General features: G+C 41.0%; 2 protein-coding genes and 1 non-coding gene across 5 annotated transcripts; 1 reads left to right on the top strand and 2 right to left on the bottom strand.

Annotated features, from left to right (window-relative positions):
- The first annotated feature begins 4,893 nt into the window (after window positions 1-4,893).
- Window positions 4,894-9,478, top strand: LOC131233935 (protein FAR1-RELATED SEQUENCE 5-like). Of its 3 annotated transcripts, none has more exons than XM_058230809.1 (2): window positions 4,894-5,350; window positions 6,832-9,478. In XM_058230809.1, the coding sequence occupies exon 2, from the start codon at window positions 6,840-6,842 to the stop codon at window positions 8,988-8,990; it is 2,151 nt and encodes a 716-aa protein (XP_058086792.1). In that variant the 5' UTR covers window positions 4,894-5,350; window positions 6,832-6,839; the 3' UTR covers window positions 8,991-9,478. The 3 variants fall into 3 exon arrangements, with proteins under 3 accessions (XP_058086792.1, XP_058086793.1, XP_058086791.1); XM_058230810.1 differs by having other exon boundaries at window positions 4,894-5,568; XM_058230808.1 differs by lacking the exon at window positions 4,894-5,350 and adding an exon at window positions 5,603-6,504.
- A 3,264-nt stretch (window positions 9,479-12,742) lies between these two features.
- LOC131232981 (uncharacterized) lies at window positions 12,743-16,276 on the bottom strand. Its single transcript, XM_058229523.1, has 4 exons — window positions 16,015-16,276; window positions 14,909-15,023; window positions 14,650-14,722; window positions 12,743-13,375 (listed from the first exon to the last, which is right to left on the bottom strand). The coding sequence occupies exons 1-4, from the start codon at window positions 16,214-16,216 to the stop codon at window positions 13,103-13,105; spliced, it is 663 nt and encodes a 220-aa protein (XP_058085506.1). The 5' UTR covers window positions 16,217-16,276; the 3' UTR covers window positions 12,743-13,102.
- Window positions 16,261-16,334, bottom strand: TRNAV-CAC (transfer RNA valine (anticodon CAC)). The gene has a single exon. It is a non-coding gene; the product is annotated as a tRNA-Val (tRNA).
- Window positions 16,335-18,224: the final 1,890 nt, after the last annotated feature.

Here is an 18,224-nt window from a genome sequence, read left to right as displayed (position 1 = left end):
TCCACAGTCAACCACCCAGAACTGGTATCGCGGTCAGTTTTTGAAATGGAGTTCTTAACATATATGCCAGTAAACCGTACACCATTGCCATGCTGCAGTTCTTCCTGTGGTGCACTTTTCAGTACACATGCATACTATCTGTCATATTTGAATGCCTGCATCCTCTGCACATTGGCACGTGTGGGTTGTGCATGGGGGTTGGCCATGCATGTGTGTGTGTGTCAATTTCGGTGTCTGCATTAGTGTCTTCATCTTAGCCATGGCCCAGCTCTTTGGGGTCTGTTTTATGAATATGTAGTCCTTGTATATGCACATAGAGAAATGGTCACATACATGGAATTTATTTCAACTCTCACTTGCAGCGCTGTCTGGCCCACCAATGTGTCTTGTATGTTGGACATCAGAGCCGTGCATGTTCTAGATGACAAAGTGCATTTCCTGCAAGCTAAAATGCTGTAGGCGTTTGGTAGAACTTGAGCAAGGTAAAATGCTGTAGGCATTTCCTTCATTCCTTGCATGTTCTGATCACGGATGGTATGTTCTAGATGACAAAGCGCATTTCTATCACTGGCCATCAGTGTAATCTCTGATCTGGTTGACACCATCACCATCTCCACAACCATCGGCTCCCGCATTAACTGAGAACCTTCTGCATGAATTCTCTGCAGATGGAGTGCAGGGTTTGCAAAATGCTTGTAACTGCCGACGTGGTAAATTCCTGCAATTCCTTATAGATTGATGGATTTGTTATTTCCTTTAAAAAAATTGTTTCTTGGTCAAATCTCCTACTAGTTGGTTCTTTTTTTCTCTGTTCCCAAAAATTAGCTTTTGTTTTGCTTAGAAGTGTGCATGACTGCAAATTTCTCTACTTGGAGAGCAAAATATGGTGGAATCATCTCTCCACAGTATAAGTGGTAGGTTGAATTATCATTTGGGAATAGTTGCTCCTACTGTAGATGGATCGGATGATCCTAGCCATCTGATGGCCTTCAAAGTGACAGTAGAAAACAAGGTAGTTTAACAGTTGAATGACATTATTCAGAAGGAAGTCATGGATAGTATGGTTGGTCTAATAGGTGCAACTTAGAACCAGTAAGCCATCCGTGATAGGGTGCCCACTAGCTAACCTTTAATGCACACAGTTATTCTATTCTATTTTATTTTTAAAAAAATCCACGCACCCCGCCGCACACCCACGCATGCCATAGTGGGATTTCACCACCTGTGGGTTTCGAACCCACCTTGTGTTGAAACTCCTCATAGTCCACCACTCGGGCAAGGACTGGAACTCTAAAGCATACAGGTTGCTCTACCAATTTTCCCGATCTTCCTGTTCTATTATATCATCCGCAGCCTCTATAAATCACAAGCTAAACAATGCTGTCTGGAGGAATTATGTATGTTCAGCTTGAATGGGTTTTGGTGATCCTGAGCATTGGTCTGATGCGATGTACTGGGTGGACCAGGGCCTAAGTATCTTATTGATCGCCAGATCCTAGTCATAATGTTGTGCCCTTATGTAGTTGAATATAGACAGTTCCCTCTATCTGTTCTTGACCTTCAATATGCAGGTGACATTCTAAGGTTATTATTATTTTTAATCAAGGGGGTTCTTGGGCCATGGTCCATTCGAGATGTGACCCGACTTGCTGATGATCTGGATCGTTGAATCATTTCCACACTTTTTCAGACTGAGGTGTACCGTGCATACCTCCGGGAGGATGATATAATTCCTCTTTCCTCCATTCCCGAATCTGATCATCTTATATTACACTGGTAACAACTTACTGAGATTCACCTGCAATAATATGCCCCCGTCCATTTCTATCACTGCCCGTTGGTATGGTTTTTCGATGAATGTGATTGGCCAATCATGGAACTCAAGACAACATTAATGGTGTTTCGACACTGTCCGATGATTGAATTTAGCGGATTGAATGTGAAGTGATACATACTGAGGTGTTTGAAGTCGCGTGTATACGCAAATTAATAGATGGTTGGGATTGTTGATCAATGTGATTTTTAATAGGTGGCATATTCCCAGTTGGAACTTGTGGATGGACGGACAGGATTTCATCCACATCCGCAGGGTTCATCCCAGTCTTATTGTGCAGGCTTAGTTCTTTACGTTTCTCAAGACCCAGCTATTTCATCATCTCGGTGTTTTTCTAAGAGACTTTTTGTGTGTAAATGAATAATAATAGTCTGATCATGCACCCATGAATCATGAAGGGTTGCATGGCATTCCCCACAGCAGCGCTTGGCGTTGTTTGGTGATCTAGACCATTCATTCATGCAGGGTGCATGACATTCCCCACAGGTTGTATATATTTGGCGATATAGACCATTGAAAGGAGATCCATAGTGGTGGAGCATGGCCCTAAAATCGTACTAGATTGAACTATGTTACGAATCCATTTCGTGACCATCAAATGGCTGTGAAAACTAAAATGGTGGGCTATGGTCCATTTTAATAGGGCCCCACCATTTGGTCATCCAGATACAGGATTGCTGATCAAGTATGTCTCGGGGGTATTTATAGTAAAAATGGAATTAAAATAAGAAATGATGGTCGATCAGGGGGTATTTCGCAAATCTGCCTTGCATAACCCGTCGTAGCGGGGTTAGTTGGTTGGCTAAAGTAGCTCATTTTAGTCCAAAATCATATATTTTATGCTTGATAACTCATTTCAGATTGTGAGATATGCCGGATCTAAGGTCCGACGGTCCGGATCACTTCTATCACCAACCAGGCCTCTTCTAATCCATCTTGGCCATGAAACTGTCTGCAACCCACTCTACATCATGATGTTGTCCTCTTCTACACATGGACTATCAACAGCCGGTTGAGTGTCAGCCCTAGTGTATCGTTCACCAGCGGCACTGTTACATATCACCCTTTAAAGGTCTGTTTTTGAGCTGATACAGGGCGATGCACCCGTATGATTCAAGGGCGACACCGATACGTATCGGGCCATACGTACATGTTTTGTACGATACTTTAAACCTTGGTTGGTACTATGCTGCGTAACTCGGACAACGGTTGGTCGATCTCAAAAGCACTGGTTCACATTCAACTCATAGGAAATACCCCACCATGATTACCCTCTGGCACAAAAATCAGGTCAATCCACACTCATCAGAATCGATGGACGGCCTGCAGATATGACCCACCTAATGAAAATATCTCTCCGATTTTATGGACACGGGACCCACTTTTTGTGCGGGCCATGTCTTTAAGCATGTGATACATTGGCGGGAGCGACAGTGGGTCCTGGCTCTATAACCTATGTAACACATGTATTCCGGCCAAAACTGCTCCAAACACCTGTAGTCTGTGGACGCGGATCGCGTCCTACTCCTACCCGTCCGGGCAGGGTTCTGTGGAGCCCACAGTGATGTAAATGTTTTATCCACGCCGTTAATCGCTTTTATCATACCATTTTATGATATAATTCTAAAAGTGAGGCAGGTCCATATCTCCAGTCGACCACACCAAAGGAAGCTGCAGTGATAATGACAACCACCGTTGAAACCTTTCTAATTGCTACTGTGATGTTTTTTTTTTTACCATTCAACCTATTAATAAGGTCATGTAGACGCGGATGAAGTGAAAACACAGATATAAGCTTGATCCGAAACTTCTCCAGCTCCCAAGAACTTTTTAATTGTGGAAGTTCAATCCCCACTTTGTGGTTCAATTAAGACTTGAACCAGCCACATTTTTTGGATAATAATTTAAAATGATCTGAGAAAAACGATGAACGGCGGGATAAAACACTTACATCACAGTGGGCCCCACGGAGCCCTGCCCGGACGGATTACCGTTAATCCGTCCGGGCGGGGGTAGGACGCAATCCGCGTCCGTAGTCTGTAGATAGATCCTTACCTAAAGAGCGGGTTAAAGAATCATTATAAACGGTTGATTAGTCACTATAAGATGTACGGTTAGAATGAAAAGTTTCCGATGATCTAAGTTTAACGAACACGTCAACCAATAACAGTCTAAGGGTCTGTTTGGGCGGTGGGATTAGAAGGATGGGATCCGTCTGGTCGTGTGGCAATTCCACTCCTGTTCGGGAAGAATAGAAAAGCTTGGAGTTACATTAAATAGATTTGCATTGGGTCACGTGCCAATTTCACTCAATGTTAGCAAGTTGTTGTAGGTCCCACCATGATGTGTGGGCTATATCCACACCGTCCACCCATTTATTAAGATTATTTTAGAGCATGGACCAAAAAATCAGGTAAATCTAATACTCAGGTGGACCTCACCATAGAAAGCAACGGAGATTGAATACTTACCGTTGAAAGCTTCTTTGGGGCCACATAAGTTTTAGATCTACCTCATTTTTAGGCCCATGCCATAAAATGAGGTTACAAAACAAATGAACAGTTTAGATATAACACATGTATCTTATTCTCAATAATTTCAAATGATAGTGGGTATATCCATTTAATGTACCACCGTATTATCAACAAAGCAGGTATTAATCTCATCCCATGGCAACAGGGACAATCCCTGCCATGGGTAATAATTATGTTTTTTTGAATCCCATCCCACCAAATCCCTTCTAATCCGACCGCCCAAACAGACCCTAAGAACATCCCATCAATACGATTTTATAATTCACACCCGTCTAGTGTGTGGGCCTTATTATTTAGATGGTTTTGATTATTGTATTTATATTCCAGGTGGGTCCTTACTCTCGCCCCGGTAGTATACTCACCAGGTTAAGGGTTCGTGTATCCACAGGCGTGAAGTCCCACGCGTGTGCGTACGTAAAAAATAAAATTAGTTCGCACGCGTGGATGCGTAAAATTAGTTCACACGCTGCCCGAGTATCAAATACTCCCCTCAAGGGAATCTCTCTCGCAAACACGCTCTCCGTCGCTCAGCAAGACCAAGGCTGCTAATTAGACTGCGGTGTGCGTTTTGCACCACCAAATCCAAAACCCTATAGCTCTCTTTGCTTCTCCATCTTCCGACACCTAAGATCTCTCCCTGTTCTCCTCTCTAATCCCTAAATCCATCCATGTCACTCCTCACTTCATCTCCATAACCTTCTGCTGCTGCAGTAGAAGAAGACGAATCTCTCTCTCTCTCTCTCTCTCTCTCTCTCTCTCTCTCTCTCCGAACCCTAGAAATCCTCGGAAGCTTTGGAAAGAACAGATTCCTCAGCACCGTTGTCTATTAAACCCTATCCCCTTCTTCAAATGCTATTTCGAGCTTGATTCCGGCGTTCTAGGGTTTTCCTCTTCCGGAAAGGCCGCTGTTTTGGCGGGAAAGAGGCGGACGAAGGAATCGTGCGGGTTTTTCTATTTTCACAGAAGAAGCTGGTAATAGGAGGTGAGATTTTGAGTTTTTGAGGAATGATTCGGTGGAATTGGCGCTACAGTACGCCCTTTAAGGGAGGGAAGTGCAGGCTCGGATCTTCTCAAGATCCGACGGCCCACCATTTGGGTGGTGTACCGCGAGCTAGTCCCTACTGAATTATTTTACTTTGAGTTTTTGATCTTGTGTTGAATTGGTGACAAAGTTATCTGCTTTTGCTGACTGATTACAGAGTGAGTTTTGCTCATGTCCTGTTGTACGGTCATTTAGCATTGCTAGACAGAACTCACATGCGGGCCTACTTGGTTGATTGGAACCGTGCATCAGCTGACTCTACAGCGGATTGGCCTACGGTCTAAAATCATGCGGACTGGATGGTCCTGACCATTGGTCAGTGCCATTCAAAGTGGATGATTGAAAAACATTCAACCGGAAATAATCCACCAGTCGGTAATCAGGATCATTGTGATTGCTGGCGTGTGGCCTATCCATCGTATGCCTAGCTCATACAAGGTTCCGATTATCCAACCATGGGTGCATGTGGGTCCCATCCAATGATTATTGCTGGGGGGCACTTCATCACGTCACATGCTCTTGATTCTATGTAACATTCAGCATTGTTTTAGTTAAACTGCTGTGGATCACTAGAACTGCTCATGCTCATTGATTGCATTCAACCTATGTAATAGACTATTAGATAGTGTTTGATTGTAATCAATCTATGTAATAGTTTATTACATTGCATTTGCGCCTATGGGAGTTTTATTCTCTCATTGCCAGTCCCCAGCTTGGATAAAGGAGGAGGGCTGTGTCAGGTTGGCAGCCTGCATAAAAATTATGCCATAACGTGAAGCAATTAAGGAACAACATGTTCATAGGATGTGTAGCTGAAATGAGAATATTGAGATGGATGAGTGGCAAGATGAGCAAGGATATAATTAGAAATGGATGCGTTGAAGGTTATGTAGGAGCAGCACCAATAGGTAATAAGATGAAGGAAAGTAGACTTAGATGGTTTGATCATGTGCAACGAAGGAGACCAAGAACCATGCCGGTTAAAACGAATGAGTTGGTACAAGTTGAAGGTTCTAAGTGGGAAAAGGGAAGGCCCGAAAGGACATGGATGGAGGTAGTAAGAAAATACTTGATGACCTATGGTCTAACTGAAGGTATGACCCTTGATAGAGTGGAATGGCTCTACTGGATTCATGTAGCCAACCCCAATTAATCGGGAGAAGGCTTAGATGATGGTGATGATTTTTTATTTTTTTTATTTTTTAAATTATTATTATTATTTAAATTATTGAATCTAAGCATTATCAGATTCCAGCATTAACACAACCTTTGCCTTTACCAGCGATATGGTATTAAGGGTTATGGATGCATTAGTTTTAGCCCTTTAATTTTGGTCTTCCCGCAACCTTTATTTATTCATTTTTAAATAATTAATATTAGAAATTGTCTATGCATTTCTCTCTATTTCAATGACTTACCAGAGACCATCATGCAAAGCGCTACAAATCACGACAATGCATTGCTAGACTTTCACATGACGCCGGGTGCTGAAACTCGTGGGGGTGAGGATCGTGCAATGATGGAAAGCTTTGAAGGAGCCGAAAACATTGAACCATACGAGGGTTTGGAGTTTGAATCTGAGGATGCTGCAAGGGTATTCTACAACGCATACGCGAGGCGTGTTGGGTTTGGGAGTCGTATTGGGAAGAATCTCCGTTCGAGGAAAGATGGAAGAACTATTGCGCGGAAATTTGTATGCTCCAAAGAAGGCTTCCGTGCAAAGAAACATCAAAACAACGCGAACAGAGTTAAGCGACCAAGAGCGGTAACAAGAGAAGGCTGTGAGGCGATGATGATGGTAAAGAAAACAGAGGTTGGAAGATGGGTTGTTACAAAGTTTACAAAGGAGCATAATCACGTGCTCCTCAGTCCAAGTGAAGTGGTTCTCCTTCGATCCCATAGGAATGCTTCTGATATTCCAAAAGGCCGGATTAAAGTTTCTGATGGAGGGAGAATGGACGCAAGTAAAACAATGTCTATTTTTGGGGCTGAAAGTAGTGGAATTAGCACTATTGAATTCACAGAGCAAGACTATGGCAACCATAATCAAACCGGTCCAAAAAGAAAGAGGAACCTTGGAAGAGACATTGAGAATGTCCTAGACCATTTTAAGCGTATGCAATCTGAGAATCCTGCATTCTTTTATGCAATAAAAGTTGATGAGGGGCGGTCTTTGTGCAGTATGTTTTGGGCTGATGCAAAGTCGAGGATGGCTTGCAATTACTTTGGCGATGTAGTTTATTTCGACACGATTTATAAGATGAATCAATATGAAATGCTGTTTGCTATATTCACGGGAGTGAACCATCACCAACAGTCGACAGTTTTTGGTTGTGCACTACTTCTTGATGAAACAGAATCGTCGTTCACTTGGCTATTTAATACATGGCTTGAAGCAATGTCCGGACACCATCCTGTCTCAATCATTACCGACCCAGATGCGGCTATTGGAGCAGCAATTGCGCAGGTATTCCCGAAAACCCACCACATATTTAACAAGTGGCACATCTTAAATAACGCCCCGAAACAGTTGTCTCATGTATATGTGGCATTTCCTACTTTCCAAGGGGAACTTGAGAAATGTATTAACCTAACGGAGACAATTGATGAGTTTGAGTCATGTTGGGAGTCGCTTGTTTATAGATATGAACTTAGGGAGAATGAATGGCTTCAGTTACTATACAATGCTCGCCAAAAATGGGTTCCAGTATATTTGCAGGGCACATTCTTTGCACAAATGCCTTCAACTGTGCGGAGTGATGTTGTAAACTCATTTTTTGATTGGTACGTGAATGCAAGCACGACATTGCAAGAGTTCATTATACAATATGAAAGAGCCTTAGACACTTGGTATGAAAAGGAACTTGAAGAGGATGTACAAACAATGCACTCCAAATCAGAATTGAAAACAAGGTTGCCGACTGAAAAACAAGTAGCGGGCATTTATACGAGGAAAATGTTTCTGAAATTTCAAGAGGAAATATTTGAAAGCCTTGGTTATATTGCAAATAAAGTCAAGGAGGATGGGGCAATTGCCATGTACCGAGTGGCAAAATATGAAGATCAGAAAAGAGCGCATACTGTTACTTTTGATGGGGCTGAAAGGAGAGCCAGTTGTAGCTGCCACATGTTCGAGTTTCTAGGCATTCTTTGTAGACACGTGTTAAAAGTTTTCACAATATCAAATGTCTCAACTCTTCCATCTCCTTACATCTTAGAGCGCTGGACAAGAAACGCCAAGAGTCGGGATGTGTTGGATGAACGGGGTGTTGCAATTCAAGCTAATTCTCGAGAATCTGTGAACTTGCGATACAATAATTTGTGTAAGCAAGCCATTAGATGTGTGGAAGAAGGGGCAGCTTGTGGAGAGAGTTATGATGTGGCACTCCATGCTCTACGAGCAGCTTGGGAAAAAATCGTTTCTTCGAAAGAAAGGTTAGAAAGAATTGCACAGCTTGGTGCTCCAGTTATTAGTGGTAGTAATCAGGGAGACATTATCGCCACACATTGTGAACCAGATGATACAACAAATCCTTTAACTTTGTATGACCCTCGACAATTACAATCATGGCGTCTCTAGGCTTGGGCCTAACACTTTTTATCAGGTCTGGCATTAATCTAGTCTTTTTTTTTCTTATCTTTTCATACTTTTCATATATTGCTGTCTTGTTATAACTTGGACATGTTTTTTTTCTGATCTAGATAACCTTCTCTTGCAAGTTTGGGGCTTCTCAATCGAAATGGGTATGTATCAGTGATCATTTTCAGAAATCAGAACTCCTTATCATCATTGAGGATTTCTACGACTTATCATGCTCTTGTTGCTTCTAAACTTTGATGTGTTTTTCTTCAATAGTTTTGTAGGAATCCTCAGTGACTGGGGAGCAGCCTCTTCTGACCTTAAACTATTTAGATGTGTCTTATTGATAGTCTTCATCTGATTTACTTGTTCCTGTGTAGCCTCCTTGTTATTTTTTTTTAATGGATATGTAAGGACTAAAAGTGAAGACTTTGAACAAGATTAGACTTTTTTAATCTTATATATAATTTTAGATGTATGGAAGTGTATTTATGTGACTACTCTTCATGAAGTTCTGGTAGCCAAAGATGACAAAAATGGTTTCTTCTATTTGTTTGTGTTACAAGATGAGTGCATCAGATATGGTGAAGGGGTTCTTTTTTATTCCTTTTCATTGTTTATGCTTCTCTTGTATTTTGAATGTTTGGCCTCTGAGAAAAGAAAAGTGAAGCCGGGAACCCGTTGCTCAGAATTGGCATGTCTGTCAACTTTTTACCAGGTATGAGAATCTGCATTTGCCAATATAGATGCCTTTCTTTTGTTGATAAGTTGATTGCCATCATAGATGTAAGATGCTGAATTGAGCTTCTTAAATTCTTTCGGTTTTAAAGTGATGCACACTACTCTCACTTATTTAGACATAAAATGATACTCTGCTGCTATCCTGATAGTCTTAGCAGTTCTATATTCCTCTGCTATATTATGCTTTCTCTCTTTTCTAGTATAGATGTGCTAACATTTATTTATTTATTTATTTTATTATTATTATTTTTTTTATACCATGGAAATAATTTACCAAGTACCAGATTAAAAAAAAAAGTATCTTTTTTAATGGGACTGATAAAAAAAGAAATAACTTACAAATGCTTGTATGGTATTTTGCTTCCTTAGCCAAAATATACTACATAACAAAGAAAAATCAACTGAGTGAGCCAAAATATGCATGTTACTCTGGAAGAGTACTCCCATTTGCTTTGTCAGAAATTGATTGACGCAATCATTCAGGCAAACAAGATGCATCTTTATGGTTATGCAAGTAACACACAACTTTCAGCTTATTTAGGCACCGTTACCTCCAGATTGTTTGTAGTGGAACAAGTAATTCAAAAGCCCCACTTAAAGGTCTAATGATTAAGTAGATACTTACAGGTCTAATGATCATCAAATGGAATATCGTGTCTTTGGTTCTGGAATGGACATTAGTGCCAGACTTCGCTGGTTTATCATAGGCAGAGCTGAGTAGAGATTGGGAATCAGTTATTTTGCAATGATTCCTTTCTTGGGCCTGGCCTAGAGAGCCATGGTTTTTTTATTTGTTGCCTTATAAAAAATATAAAAAAAACTTTTTGCTGTTTTGTTGTTGGCTAAGCTGTCTTTTGATATTGGCAGGTGACGAGAGGGTCACCATCACCCGTCGCTGTTGATCTTTTTGGGCTTTGTTTCTCTCTCTCTCTCTTGCTCTCTCTCTCTCTCTCTCTCTCTCTTGATATTGTCAATTATAAAAAAAGAAAAAGAAAAAAGGATATCTAAGTCTTATGATGTGTGGCCATTTTCCTAATTCCTATGACCACAAGATTTCTTATTTTGTGTGGTTGTTTTTTGTTTAAAAATAATAATTCTCAAATAAGAAGTTCTTCAGTAGGATTTAGAATGTTGATGATGCTGTAAAAGGCGAAATATATTGGTAGCTAGTATGATTTGTAGATTATTTGTAGTGGAACAAATAATGTCAAATTGTTAAATAGATAATCTAAATCTTATGATATATCTGCATTTTTTAAATGCCTACAAGTAAAGCCTTTTTTTATTATTAAATTATTTCTTGTCGTTTTTATTTTCATTGTTGGATTGTTATTGTTGCATTACCATTTTTCACCAAGCGAAGAAGGATTTCACTGAAAAATTCCAGATTTATCGTGCCTCCATACTATAGAATCTTTCAATTCCGGATCAGGATGGACTCCTTGAAGGTAGGCCAAAAGGTGTGCAGTATATATTGTATGTGCTTGATATTACATAAATTAAAGTATAAATATCTACATCCTAAGTATAAAATTAAAATACAGCGTAGTCAAAATTAAGAGTATAAACCAGAATTTCGGGTCTGTAAAATTAGCAATCTGGATCATGACCCATAGTCCGGTTTGCATGGAAAATGTGAAGGAGTTGGTGATTTAGGTGACATCCTTGTTGGGCATTTTATTCATTCTGTTTTTGCATGTTATCATGGCTGATTTGTTTTGCTTACGATTCATAAGAATAAGATTGTTCTAGAGCTTGAGAATAAGTCATCAGATATTTCCTCCTTGTTCTGTAGAAGCCTCATTTAATGTCATAGTGCTGCTGACTCATCAGGAAATGGACATGTTATAAGAATGAGGAATGGTTGGCACATCATCGGTCCTACATAAGAAGATGTGATCACATGTACCTTTTATGTGTGAGTATGTGCACTGTGCTTAATGAATTTAAGATTTCGAAGACTCTTTGCTTGAGCTGACAAAAACCCAACGATGGTGGCATCAATAGAGGGTCGGCTGTAAAGAAGTTTAGTAGTGGAAAGAACCGCATCAAAAGCAGATTGTAGCAATCGGCTTTGATGTTCATTGTGACATTCGGTGGTTGTTGACATGGTTTACTGTTTTACCCACGGTGAGTTGAATAGATTGATGAGTTTGTAGTTCTTTCTAAAACATGTTTCGGTGATTGAAGATAATGGGAGAGTTATGCAAAAAAAGAGGAAGAAGGGATCCATGTTGAGTCCTGTTTACAGATTTGAGACTAATCATGTATGTATTTGCCAGGATTGAACTTTCCCTGAGATTCATAGTTGCATTACTTGTAGATTGGATTAGGAATTCTCTTTCATTCCAAGACATAACATGTATCCATGTGTTTCATTGTAGCCCAGCGTTCATTCCTAGCAATATAGCCATCCCTAACACTTCACGGTAATCCCAGGAGCCTCTTATCCAGTCACAGGAGCCTCAAATTCATTTTGTCCGATCACAGCAGGGGAGCAAGTAAAAATAGAAATCTCCCTTTGGGTTGATGGATAATCAGGCCCAAACTGATTTCTTCCACAGTACACCTCAAGGTGACATTCTACTGCGGATTTGAATCCCTTGCCCCCCTATCGAGAAGCATAACTAATGGACTGCAAGACATTTGTTTTAACTCATTGATGTAAATTGCCTAGTTTTTCCTTATTAATCTCATGAATATCTGTGCGTGCTCTGTGAAAGTCGGTCATATTTGCTGTTGCATCATATGCCTGGTGCCTATTCTGTGGAGAAATGCTAAGGCGAGTCATAGTGAAAATGCCAATATGGCATTTGTGTGCAAGGTCCAGGCGACAAAAAAAAAAAAGAAAAAAAAGAAAAAAAGAAGAATGAATCCTGAACTCAGGCAGGCCAGGCCAGGGAGCCATATGCACGCATTGAATATAGACTGTTGGTATTGTTTCCAACCATAGATTATTCTCATGCTGCCCGGGTACTGGTTGCTTATGGAGTATAGCAATGATTGTTTCCAACTCATCAAGTAGAATATCCATTTATATATCCGAGGATGGTTGTGCATATGAAAATCAAGTCTAGAAACTTGGGGAAAGAGCATCATGGCTAGAATCTGAGAAAGCATCAATTTTCGAGTAATTCCACAACTGATTAAGCACCCACCTTAGACTGTACACGCATTACAGGAACGACCCCGAAAAGAATGTTACATACAATTGGATGAGAGAATCACCCACTGAATACTTGTGAATACATTTCCTCTCATCTTCTTTGGCCAATAACGTGAAAAGCGATGGATGCAAAATGATGGGAGTGGTCCAAGAGCTGATGCCATTGAATCCATTCATGGGGAGAACATGATGAATCTGAACTTACCTAGTTGATGGGTACTTCGAAATCTTGGACAAGAACAAACCCGACAGTGTATGCAGAAATCAAAACTGGAGTAGGGATCATCTCCACAACGTTTTGGATCTTGGGCACCAATCGACTTGCCCTTTTAGTTATTTCTGTCATTGCAGGGGCGGCGAGGAGAGCCACTAATATCTTGTTTATAACAACATTCTGCATATATTTCCATGTCCATCCCAGAATTAACTGATAGAACTGTTCGCGGTCTATCCCTTCTACCTTTGCCTCATGAAACCGCTGCATTAGTTGTGAAGACAACATAAGTTCCACGCAAGTTTCCCATAAAAAGCTCAAAGCATCAAAAGGAGAAAAATATGATGAAACAAAACAATAACAACAACAAAAGGATATGCTGCATTTGAATGTGCAAACAAATTGAATTGTCAATTCTAATCAATCAAAAGGAAAATTATAGCCTGTTTGGGAGCTTGTAAGTATTTGGGCAGAAATTACCATACAAGAAAATGACAAATTTTCCAGTTGAAAACATTCCTCAAGAATGTGTTTTCATAGGAGAAGTCCTAAAAAAAATTCCCAGCTCTCCTGTTTTTTTAGTTCTCTCCAACTGATTTCTTGAAAAATAACATCCAAAGAATCACGTCCTCTCCTTTTTATTTTCCAAGCTCCCAAAAGGTCTGATGGTTTCTCCTCAAATCATCAAAGCAATTCATGCTCTAATGCTCCAATACTATCTCCTCACACACCTGATTGGTTTGCTATAATGCTGCGTTTGGATGCACAGCAGAATCGAATTGCAAACGTACAGCTTAACCAAAACGGCATGACAGAATCGATGATATTTTCTGACCCTAATATTCATAGGAATTAGCCCTCGAATTGCGGACAGTTTCTTTCTAGTCCAACCTCTCTCTCTCTCTCTCTCTCTCTCTCTCTCTCTCATGATTGCGAAGTAAGGAAAAAACAATATAGTAATTTCCACTTATTAGACTACTAATTACAGTTCAATTCAATATTGAATCCAACTGCCCTTTCTAGCTGTTGAGTCACCTTGTTATCTTCCCCTTCATTGACGCTTCATCACCTACCTTAATTTTAACTTTTCTATGAAATGTATTGTACATGCATCATTTTTTGTTCTATCTTCCCCCACCCCAAATCCATCTAGCGTTAGTTACTCATCCAAGAAGGCCAAATATCACGAGTTCGTGAATCATTTCTTTCATGGATTGAAGACTCGCCTAAGTCAGGCTGTGTCAGGGCATATTTTCAGTGCTGATCCATGGTGCTGAACTGATGGGACTCGCATGTGTTTGAGTCAACTCGGAAGAGTTGCATCTGACTTGGAAGAGTTGTCAATCCATGATTTCCATATGACACAGGCTCCGGAATTCAGATTCATACTAGGAATCACAGCCCTTGGATGCGCTATCATCGATGTAAGTACACAGATTTATGTAACAATTACAACATAGACAGGGTTAGTTGAATCTTGAAACATAGTAAGTTGGGTAATATAGTCAAAATTTTAATGGAAGGTGTACAATGCATACCTCTACTGTGGCTGCAACTACTTCAGCAGAGGGTGGTTCCTTATGGGGCCCAGGGAAATGCTTATTAATCACACTGCAATGAAAATAAGCTTGATTTGGTAGAGATCAAAAAAAAAAAAAAAAAAAAACCATGTGAGTCGTCTGACTCACTCCCCAACTTGACCGAGTCACTACTTTACCCAATACTGAGTGGGTCGGTCCGAGTTGCTGTCTCAAAAACTTAAGATACAAAACTGGAAAATATAGTGGACTTTCATACTTGTATGCCAACAAAATAGCACGGTGAAGATCTGCGGGTACCAAACCGTGCCTGCCATTTCTCGCCACACATTCGTCGAATACCTTGTCACATATCTTCCGCAGATGTGGCTTGCCTGACGCATGTATGGAGAACAAAATTCATTTCACAGTGAAATGAAATGGAACACTACAAGGAAAAGGATTTATACAAATGATACTTCAGAAAATGTGAACAGTGTGTCTTGTTGCACACCGTTTCTACAAGTTGGCCCCATGCTTTGTTCATCCAGACCGTTGATTTTACCGGGCCCGGTGTGGCAAGGGATGGCCCAATAGTCTCCCATACTTGAAATCGATACCTGTACAATCTCTGCCCTTTTTTTTCTTCATTCTCTCTCTCTCTCTCTCTCTCTCTCTCTCTCTCTCTCTCTATTCGTAAGCCACTGATCAACGTTTTGGAAAACTCCAATCCAGAAGTTCTTTTGGGGAATGCTCCGACCACAGTGGGCCCATTTGTTCAACGGTCTAGATCACCAAACCAAGGCCCTATTTGTATAGAAGCCTGCAACAGGGAACTGTTCATTTTCGGTCAGCATCAAGAATTCAGGATCTATTATTCCTTCCTACTAAAGTAATGTCAAATGATAATTAAATAAGAGAACATGATTACTAGTTCGTGGCCCCACAACTGTACATAGGCCTCATCAACCACAATGAGAACCGTTCATCTGGTTGGACCAATCGTGGATGGTCAATGTTCAGGAATCCCATCAATTGGAAGATGAAGAACTAATCCAATAGGGTGCAAAACCTCGGCCTTCTGAATTCTAACCGTTCGTTTTCAGGTCATGGTGGGAATCACGTGATCGCTGAATGAGTGGCGCTTTCACACCTCAAGACATCCATGGTAGAGGAGGAAGGGTTGTGATCATAGAGCGTGATCCCCACATGCATATGGTGGACCGCCTGTGACAGGCGGACAGGCGGTCCATGCATACATCCCCACCAAAATAATTCGCAAACAGAATCGCAAATCTTCTAATAAGACAGACGTTCTTTTGTAATTGCAATCCAATTCGATAGTGCATCCAAACGCAACTAAAAAAGATGGAAAGAAGAACCGACCTTGAACTCTCCCCCAGAGCCCTACGAGCTTTTGGCCCATTATTGGATTTCGCTGAAATGCACAGATCTCTTGATGGAGAGAGTTATCAGATGGAAGAGACCAAAATCCCAAGAAACATAAAAGCAATTGCCATTTGTAGACTTTGATTCCAAGGGAGGAATTTGAGAATGCGAAGTGCCTTGCGTTGAGGGAGGAGGGCATTTTCGTCCAACCCAAAAACTTAAAAAAAAAAGAAAAGAAAAACTTGTCTGAGCCCGGGTTCGAACCGGGGACCTCTAGTGTGTGAGACTAGCGTGATAACCAACTACACCACCCAGACATTGTTGATAATAATCTCAATATTAATTTTGGAATTCTCTTCACGGCATCAGGTTCTCAAGCTATTTGGGGTCCACTGCGATGTCCACTAGACATCCATTCCATCCATCACTTCCGTAAGCTCACAATAGGGACTCGATTCGGTAGTGACATCGCCACGGCTCCCTCAATAGCGGTTGGTACTGGAAAAACTCTGTAGGCCTCACCATGATGTATGTGTTTTATCCATGCCGTCCATCCATATTTCGAGGTCATATTTTTGGTCATGACACCAAAATTGAAGCAGATCCAAATCTCAAGTGGACCACACCACATGAAACAATGGTGACTGAATGCTCACCATTAAAAATTTCCTATGGTTTATCTGCCATCCAACCTGTTGATTAGGTCACACAGGCCCAGGTAAAACACAAATATCAGTTTAATCCAAAACCTGTGTGGCCCGTAAGAAGTTTTTAATAATGGGCGTTCAATCACTCCTATTTCCTGTGGTGTGGTCCCCTTGAAATTTGGATCTGCCTCACTTTTGGGCTCATGCCTTAAAATGAGCTCACAAAATGGACGAACCGCATGGATAAAATATAAATCATGGTGGGGCCACAGAGCGGTATCTCCCCCCGAATCCGAGTCCCACAGGAGGACAGGAGCTAAAAATAAAAAATAAAAAAAGCAGATCCAAAACTCATTAGGTGGGCCACTCGTAGACAAGACTGTATGTTGTCCATTGATTTCAACGGTCGAACCTGCCTGAATTTTGTACCAGGTGATCTTGACAGTAGGGCGTACGACCCACACAAGTAACATGTAGACAAGAAAGATTGTACAAAACCCGAAGTTGTGGTACCTTGGCCTTGGGTGATCATTTCTCATCTGCAAACTCTCCCGCACGCTGGAAGATCCTGTTCCTCTATCTTTTGACTTTTTCGAACTGAATGCGAACCGCTGCTATGTTTGCAGGCCAAAAATCGGAAGGTTTCGACTGTCGTGTAGGATACATGTTTTGGTCACAACTTGATGCACGATAGAATTCCCCAACAGAAAGTGGAACGTGTGATGCCTATCAGCGCATGTCCCGTGTCCTGTAATTCCTCTTTATAAATGTTTTGTTTCCCGTGCAAATGGTTTTTGTACTTGGAGATGACTCGTCAGTCCCCGTTCCTGTCACAGATGCTTGAGTGGGGGCTCTTTAATCTGTCGGCCTGACTCACCCGATTCAAGGGTAACTCGTGATATTGAGAATTTGGGTAGTGCCGAGTTCGAGTAGACTCGTCTTCCAGTTAAAACATGGTTCTGACAATCTGGCATGCCCATAGTACCACAACTAGTATACAGGGATGATGATATGAACTGTTCATATTTTGAATTTTACTATAGTCGCCATCTCAAGAAACATTTGTTGGCGGATGATCGTCTGTGAAAATAAATATGAAACATTGGATTTTTCCTCTTTTTTTTCCATGTGGCCTGTATTCAAATTGACGTAGAACGTGTCACAGAAACGCTCCTACCATGATTGGGCCAAAAGAAGGTGAACCATAAATTGGTCCTAACTTTTAATATGGGGATCGTTACCGGGCGCACAACCTATCAATTTTTACTGAAATGGGCCATCCGAAGTGAACGGACCCACATAGTGGATCACATCTGTGCGGATTGCGTACTGAGTAACTCAGCATGCTAAGTGCATACTGAGTAAACTCTGTGGGGTCCACCATATTTACATATTTTATCTACTCCGTCTATCATTTGAACAGATAATTTGAGAGCTCTAGACCAAAAATAAAGTATATCTAAATTTCAAGTAGACCTCACCATGGGAAACAGTGTGAATTGAAATTCTACCGTTGAAAATTTCTTGGGGGTCACAGAAGTTTTGGATCAATCTGTTATT

This window comes from Magnolia sinica, chromosome 18 (genome assembly GCF_029962835.1).
Source record: "Magnolia sinica isolate HGM2019 chromosome 18, MsV1, whole genome shotgun sequence".
Taxonomy (NCBI): Eukaryota; Viridiplantae; Streptophyta; class Magnoliopsida; order Magnoliales; family Magnoliaceae; genus Magnolia; species Magnolia sinica.
The sequence above is the reverse complement of the archived record's forward strand: the minus strand, read 5'-3'. Positions and strand labels throughout refer to the sequence as shown.

What these genes read in the sequence shown, in the direction of transcription:
- LOC131233935 (XM_058230808.1), top strand. Translation starts at nt 6,204, where the DNA reads ATGTTCATAGGATGTGTAGCTGAAATGAGAATATTGAGATGGATGAGT. An exon ending in GACCTATGGTCTAACTGAAG is followed by an intron (nt 6,505 to 6,831) that starts GTATGACCCTTG and finishes ATGACTTACCAG; the next exon opens with AGACCATCATGCAAAGCGCT.
- LOC131232981 (XM_058229523.1), bottom strand. Translation starts at nt 16,216, where the DNA reads ATGCCCTCCTCCCTCAACGCAAGGCACTTCGCATTCTCAAATTCCTCC. An exon ending in GCTATTTTGTTGGCATACAA is followed by an intron (nt 14,723 to 14,908) that starts GTATGAAAGTCC and finishes TTTTCATTGCAG; the next exon opens with TGTGATTAATAAGCATTTCC. An exon ending in TAGTTGCAGCCACAGTAGAG is followed by an intron (nt 13,376 to 14,649) that starts GTATGCATTGTA and finishes CAACTAATGCAG; the next exon opens with CGGTTTCATGAGGCAAAGGT.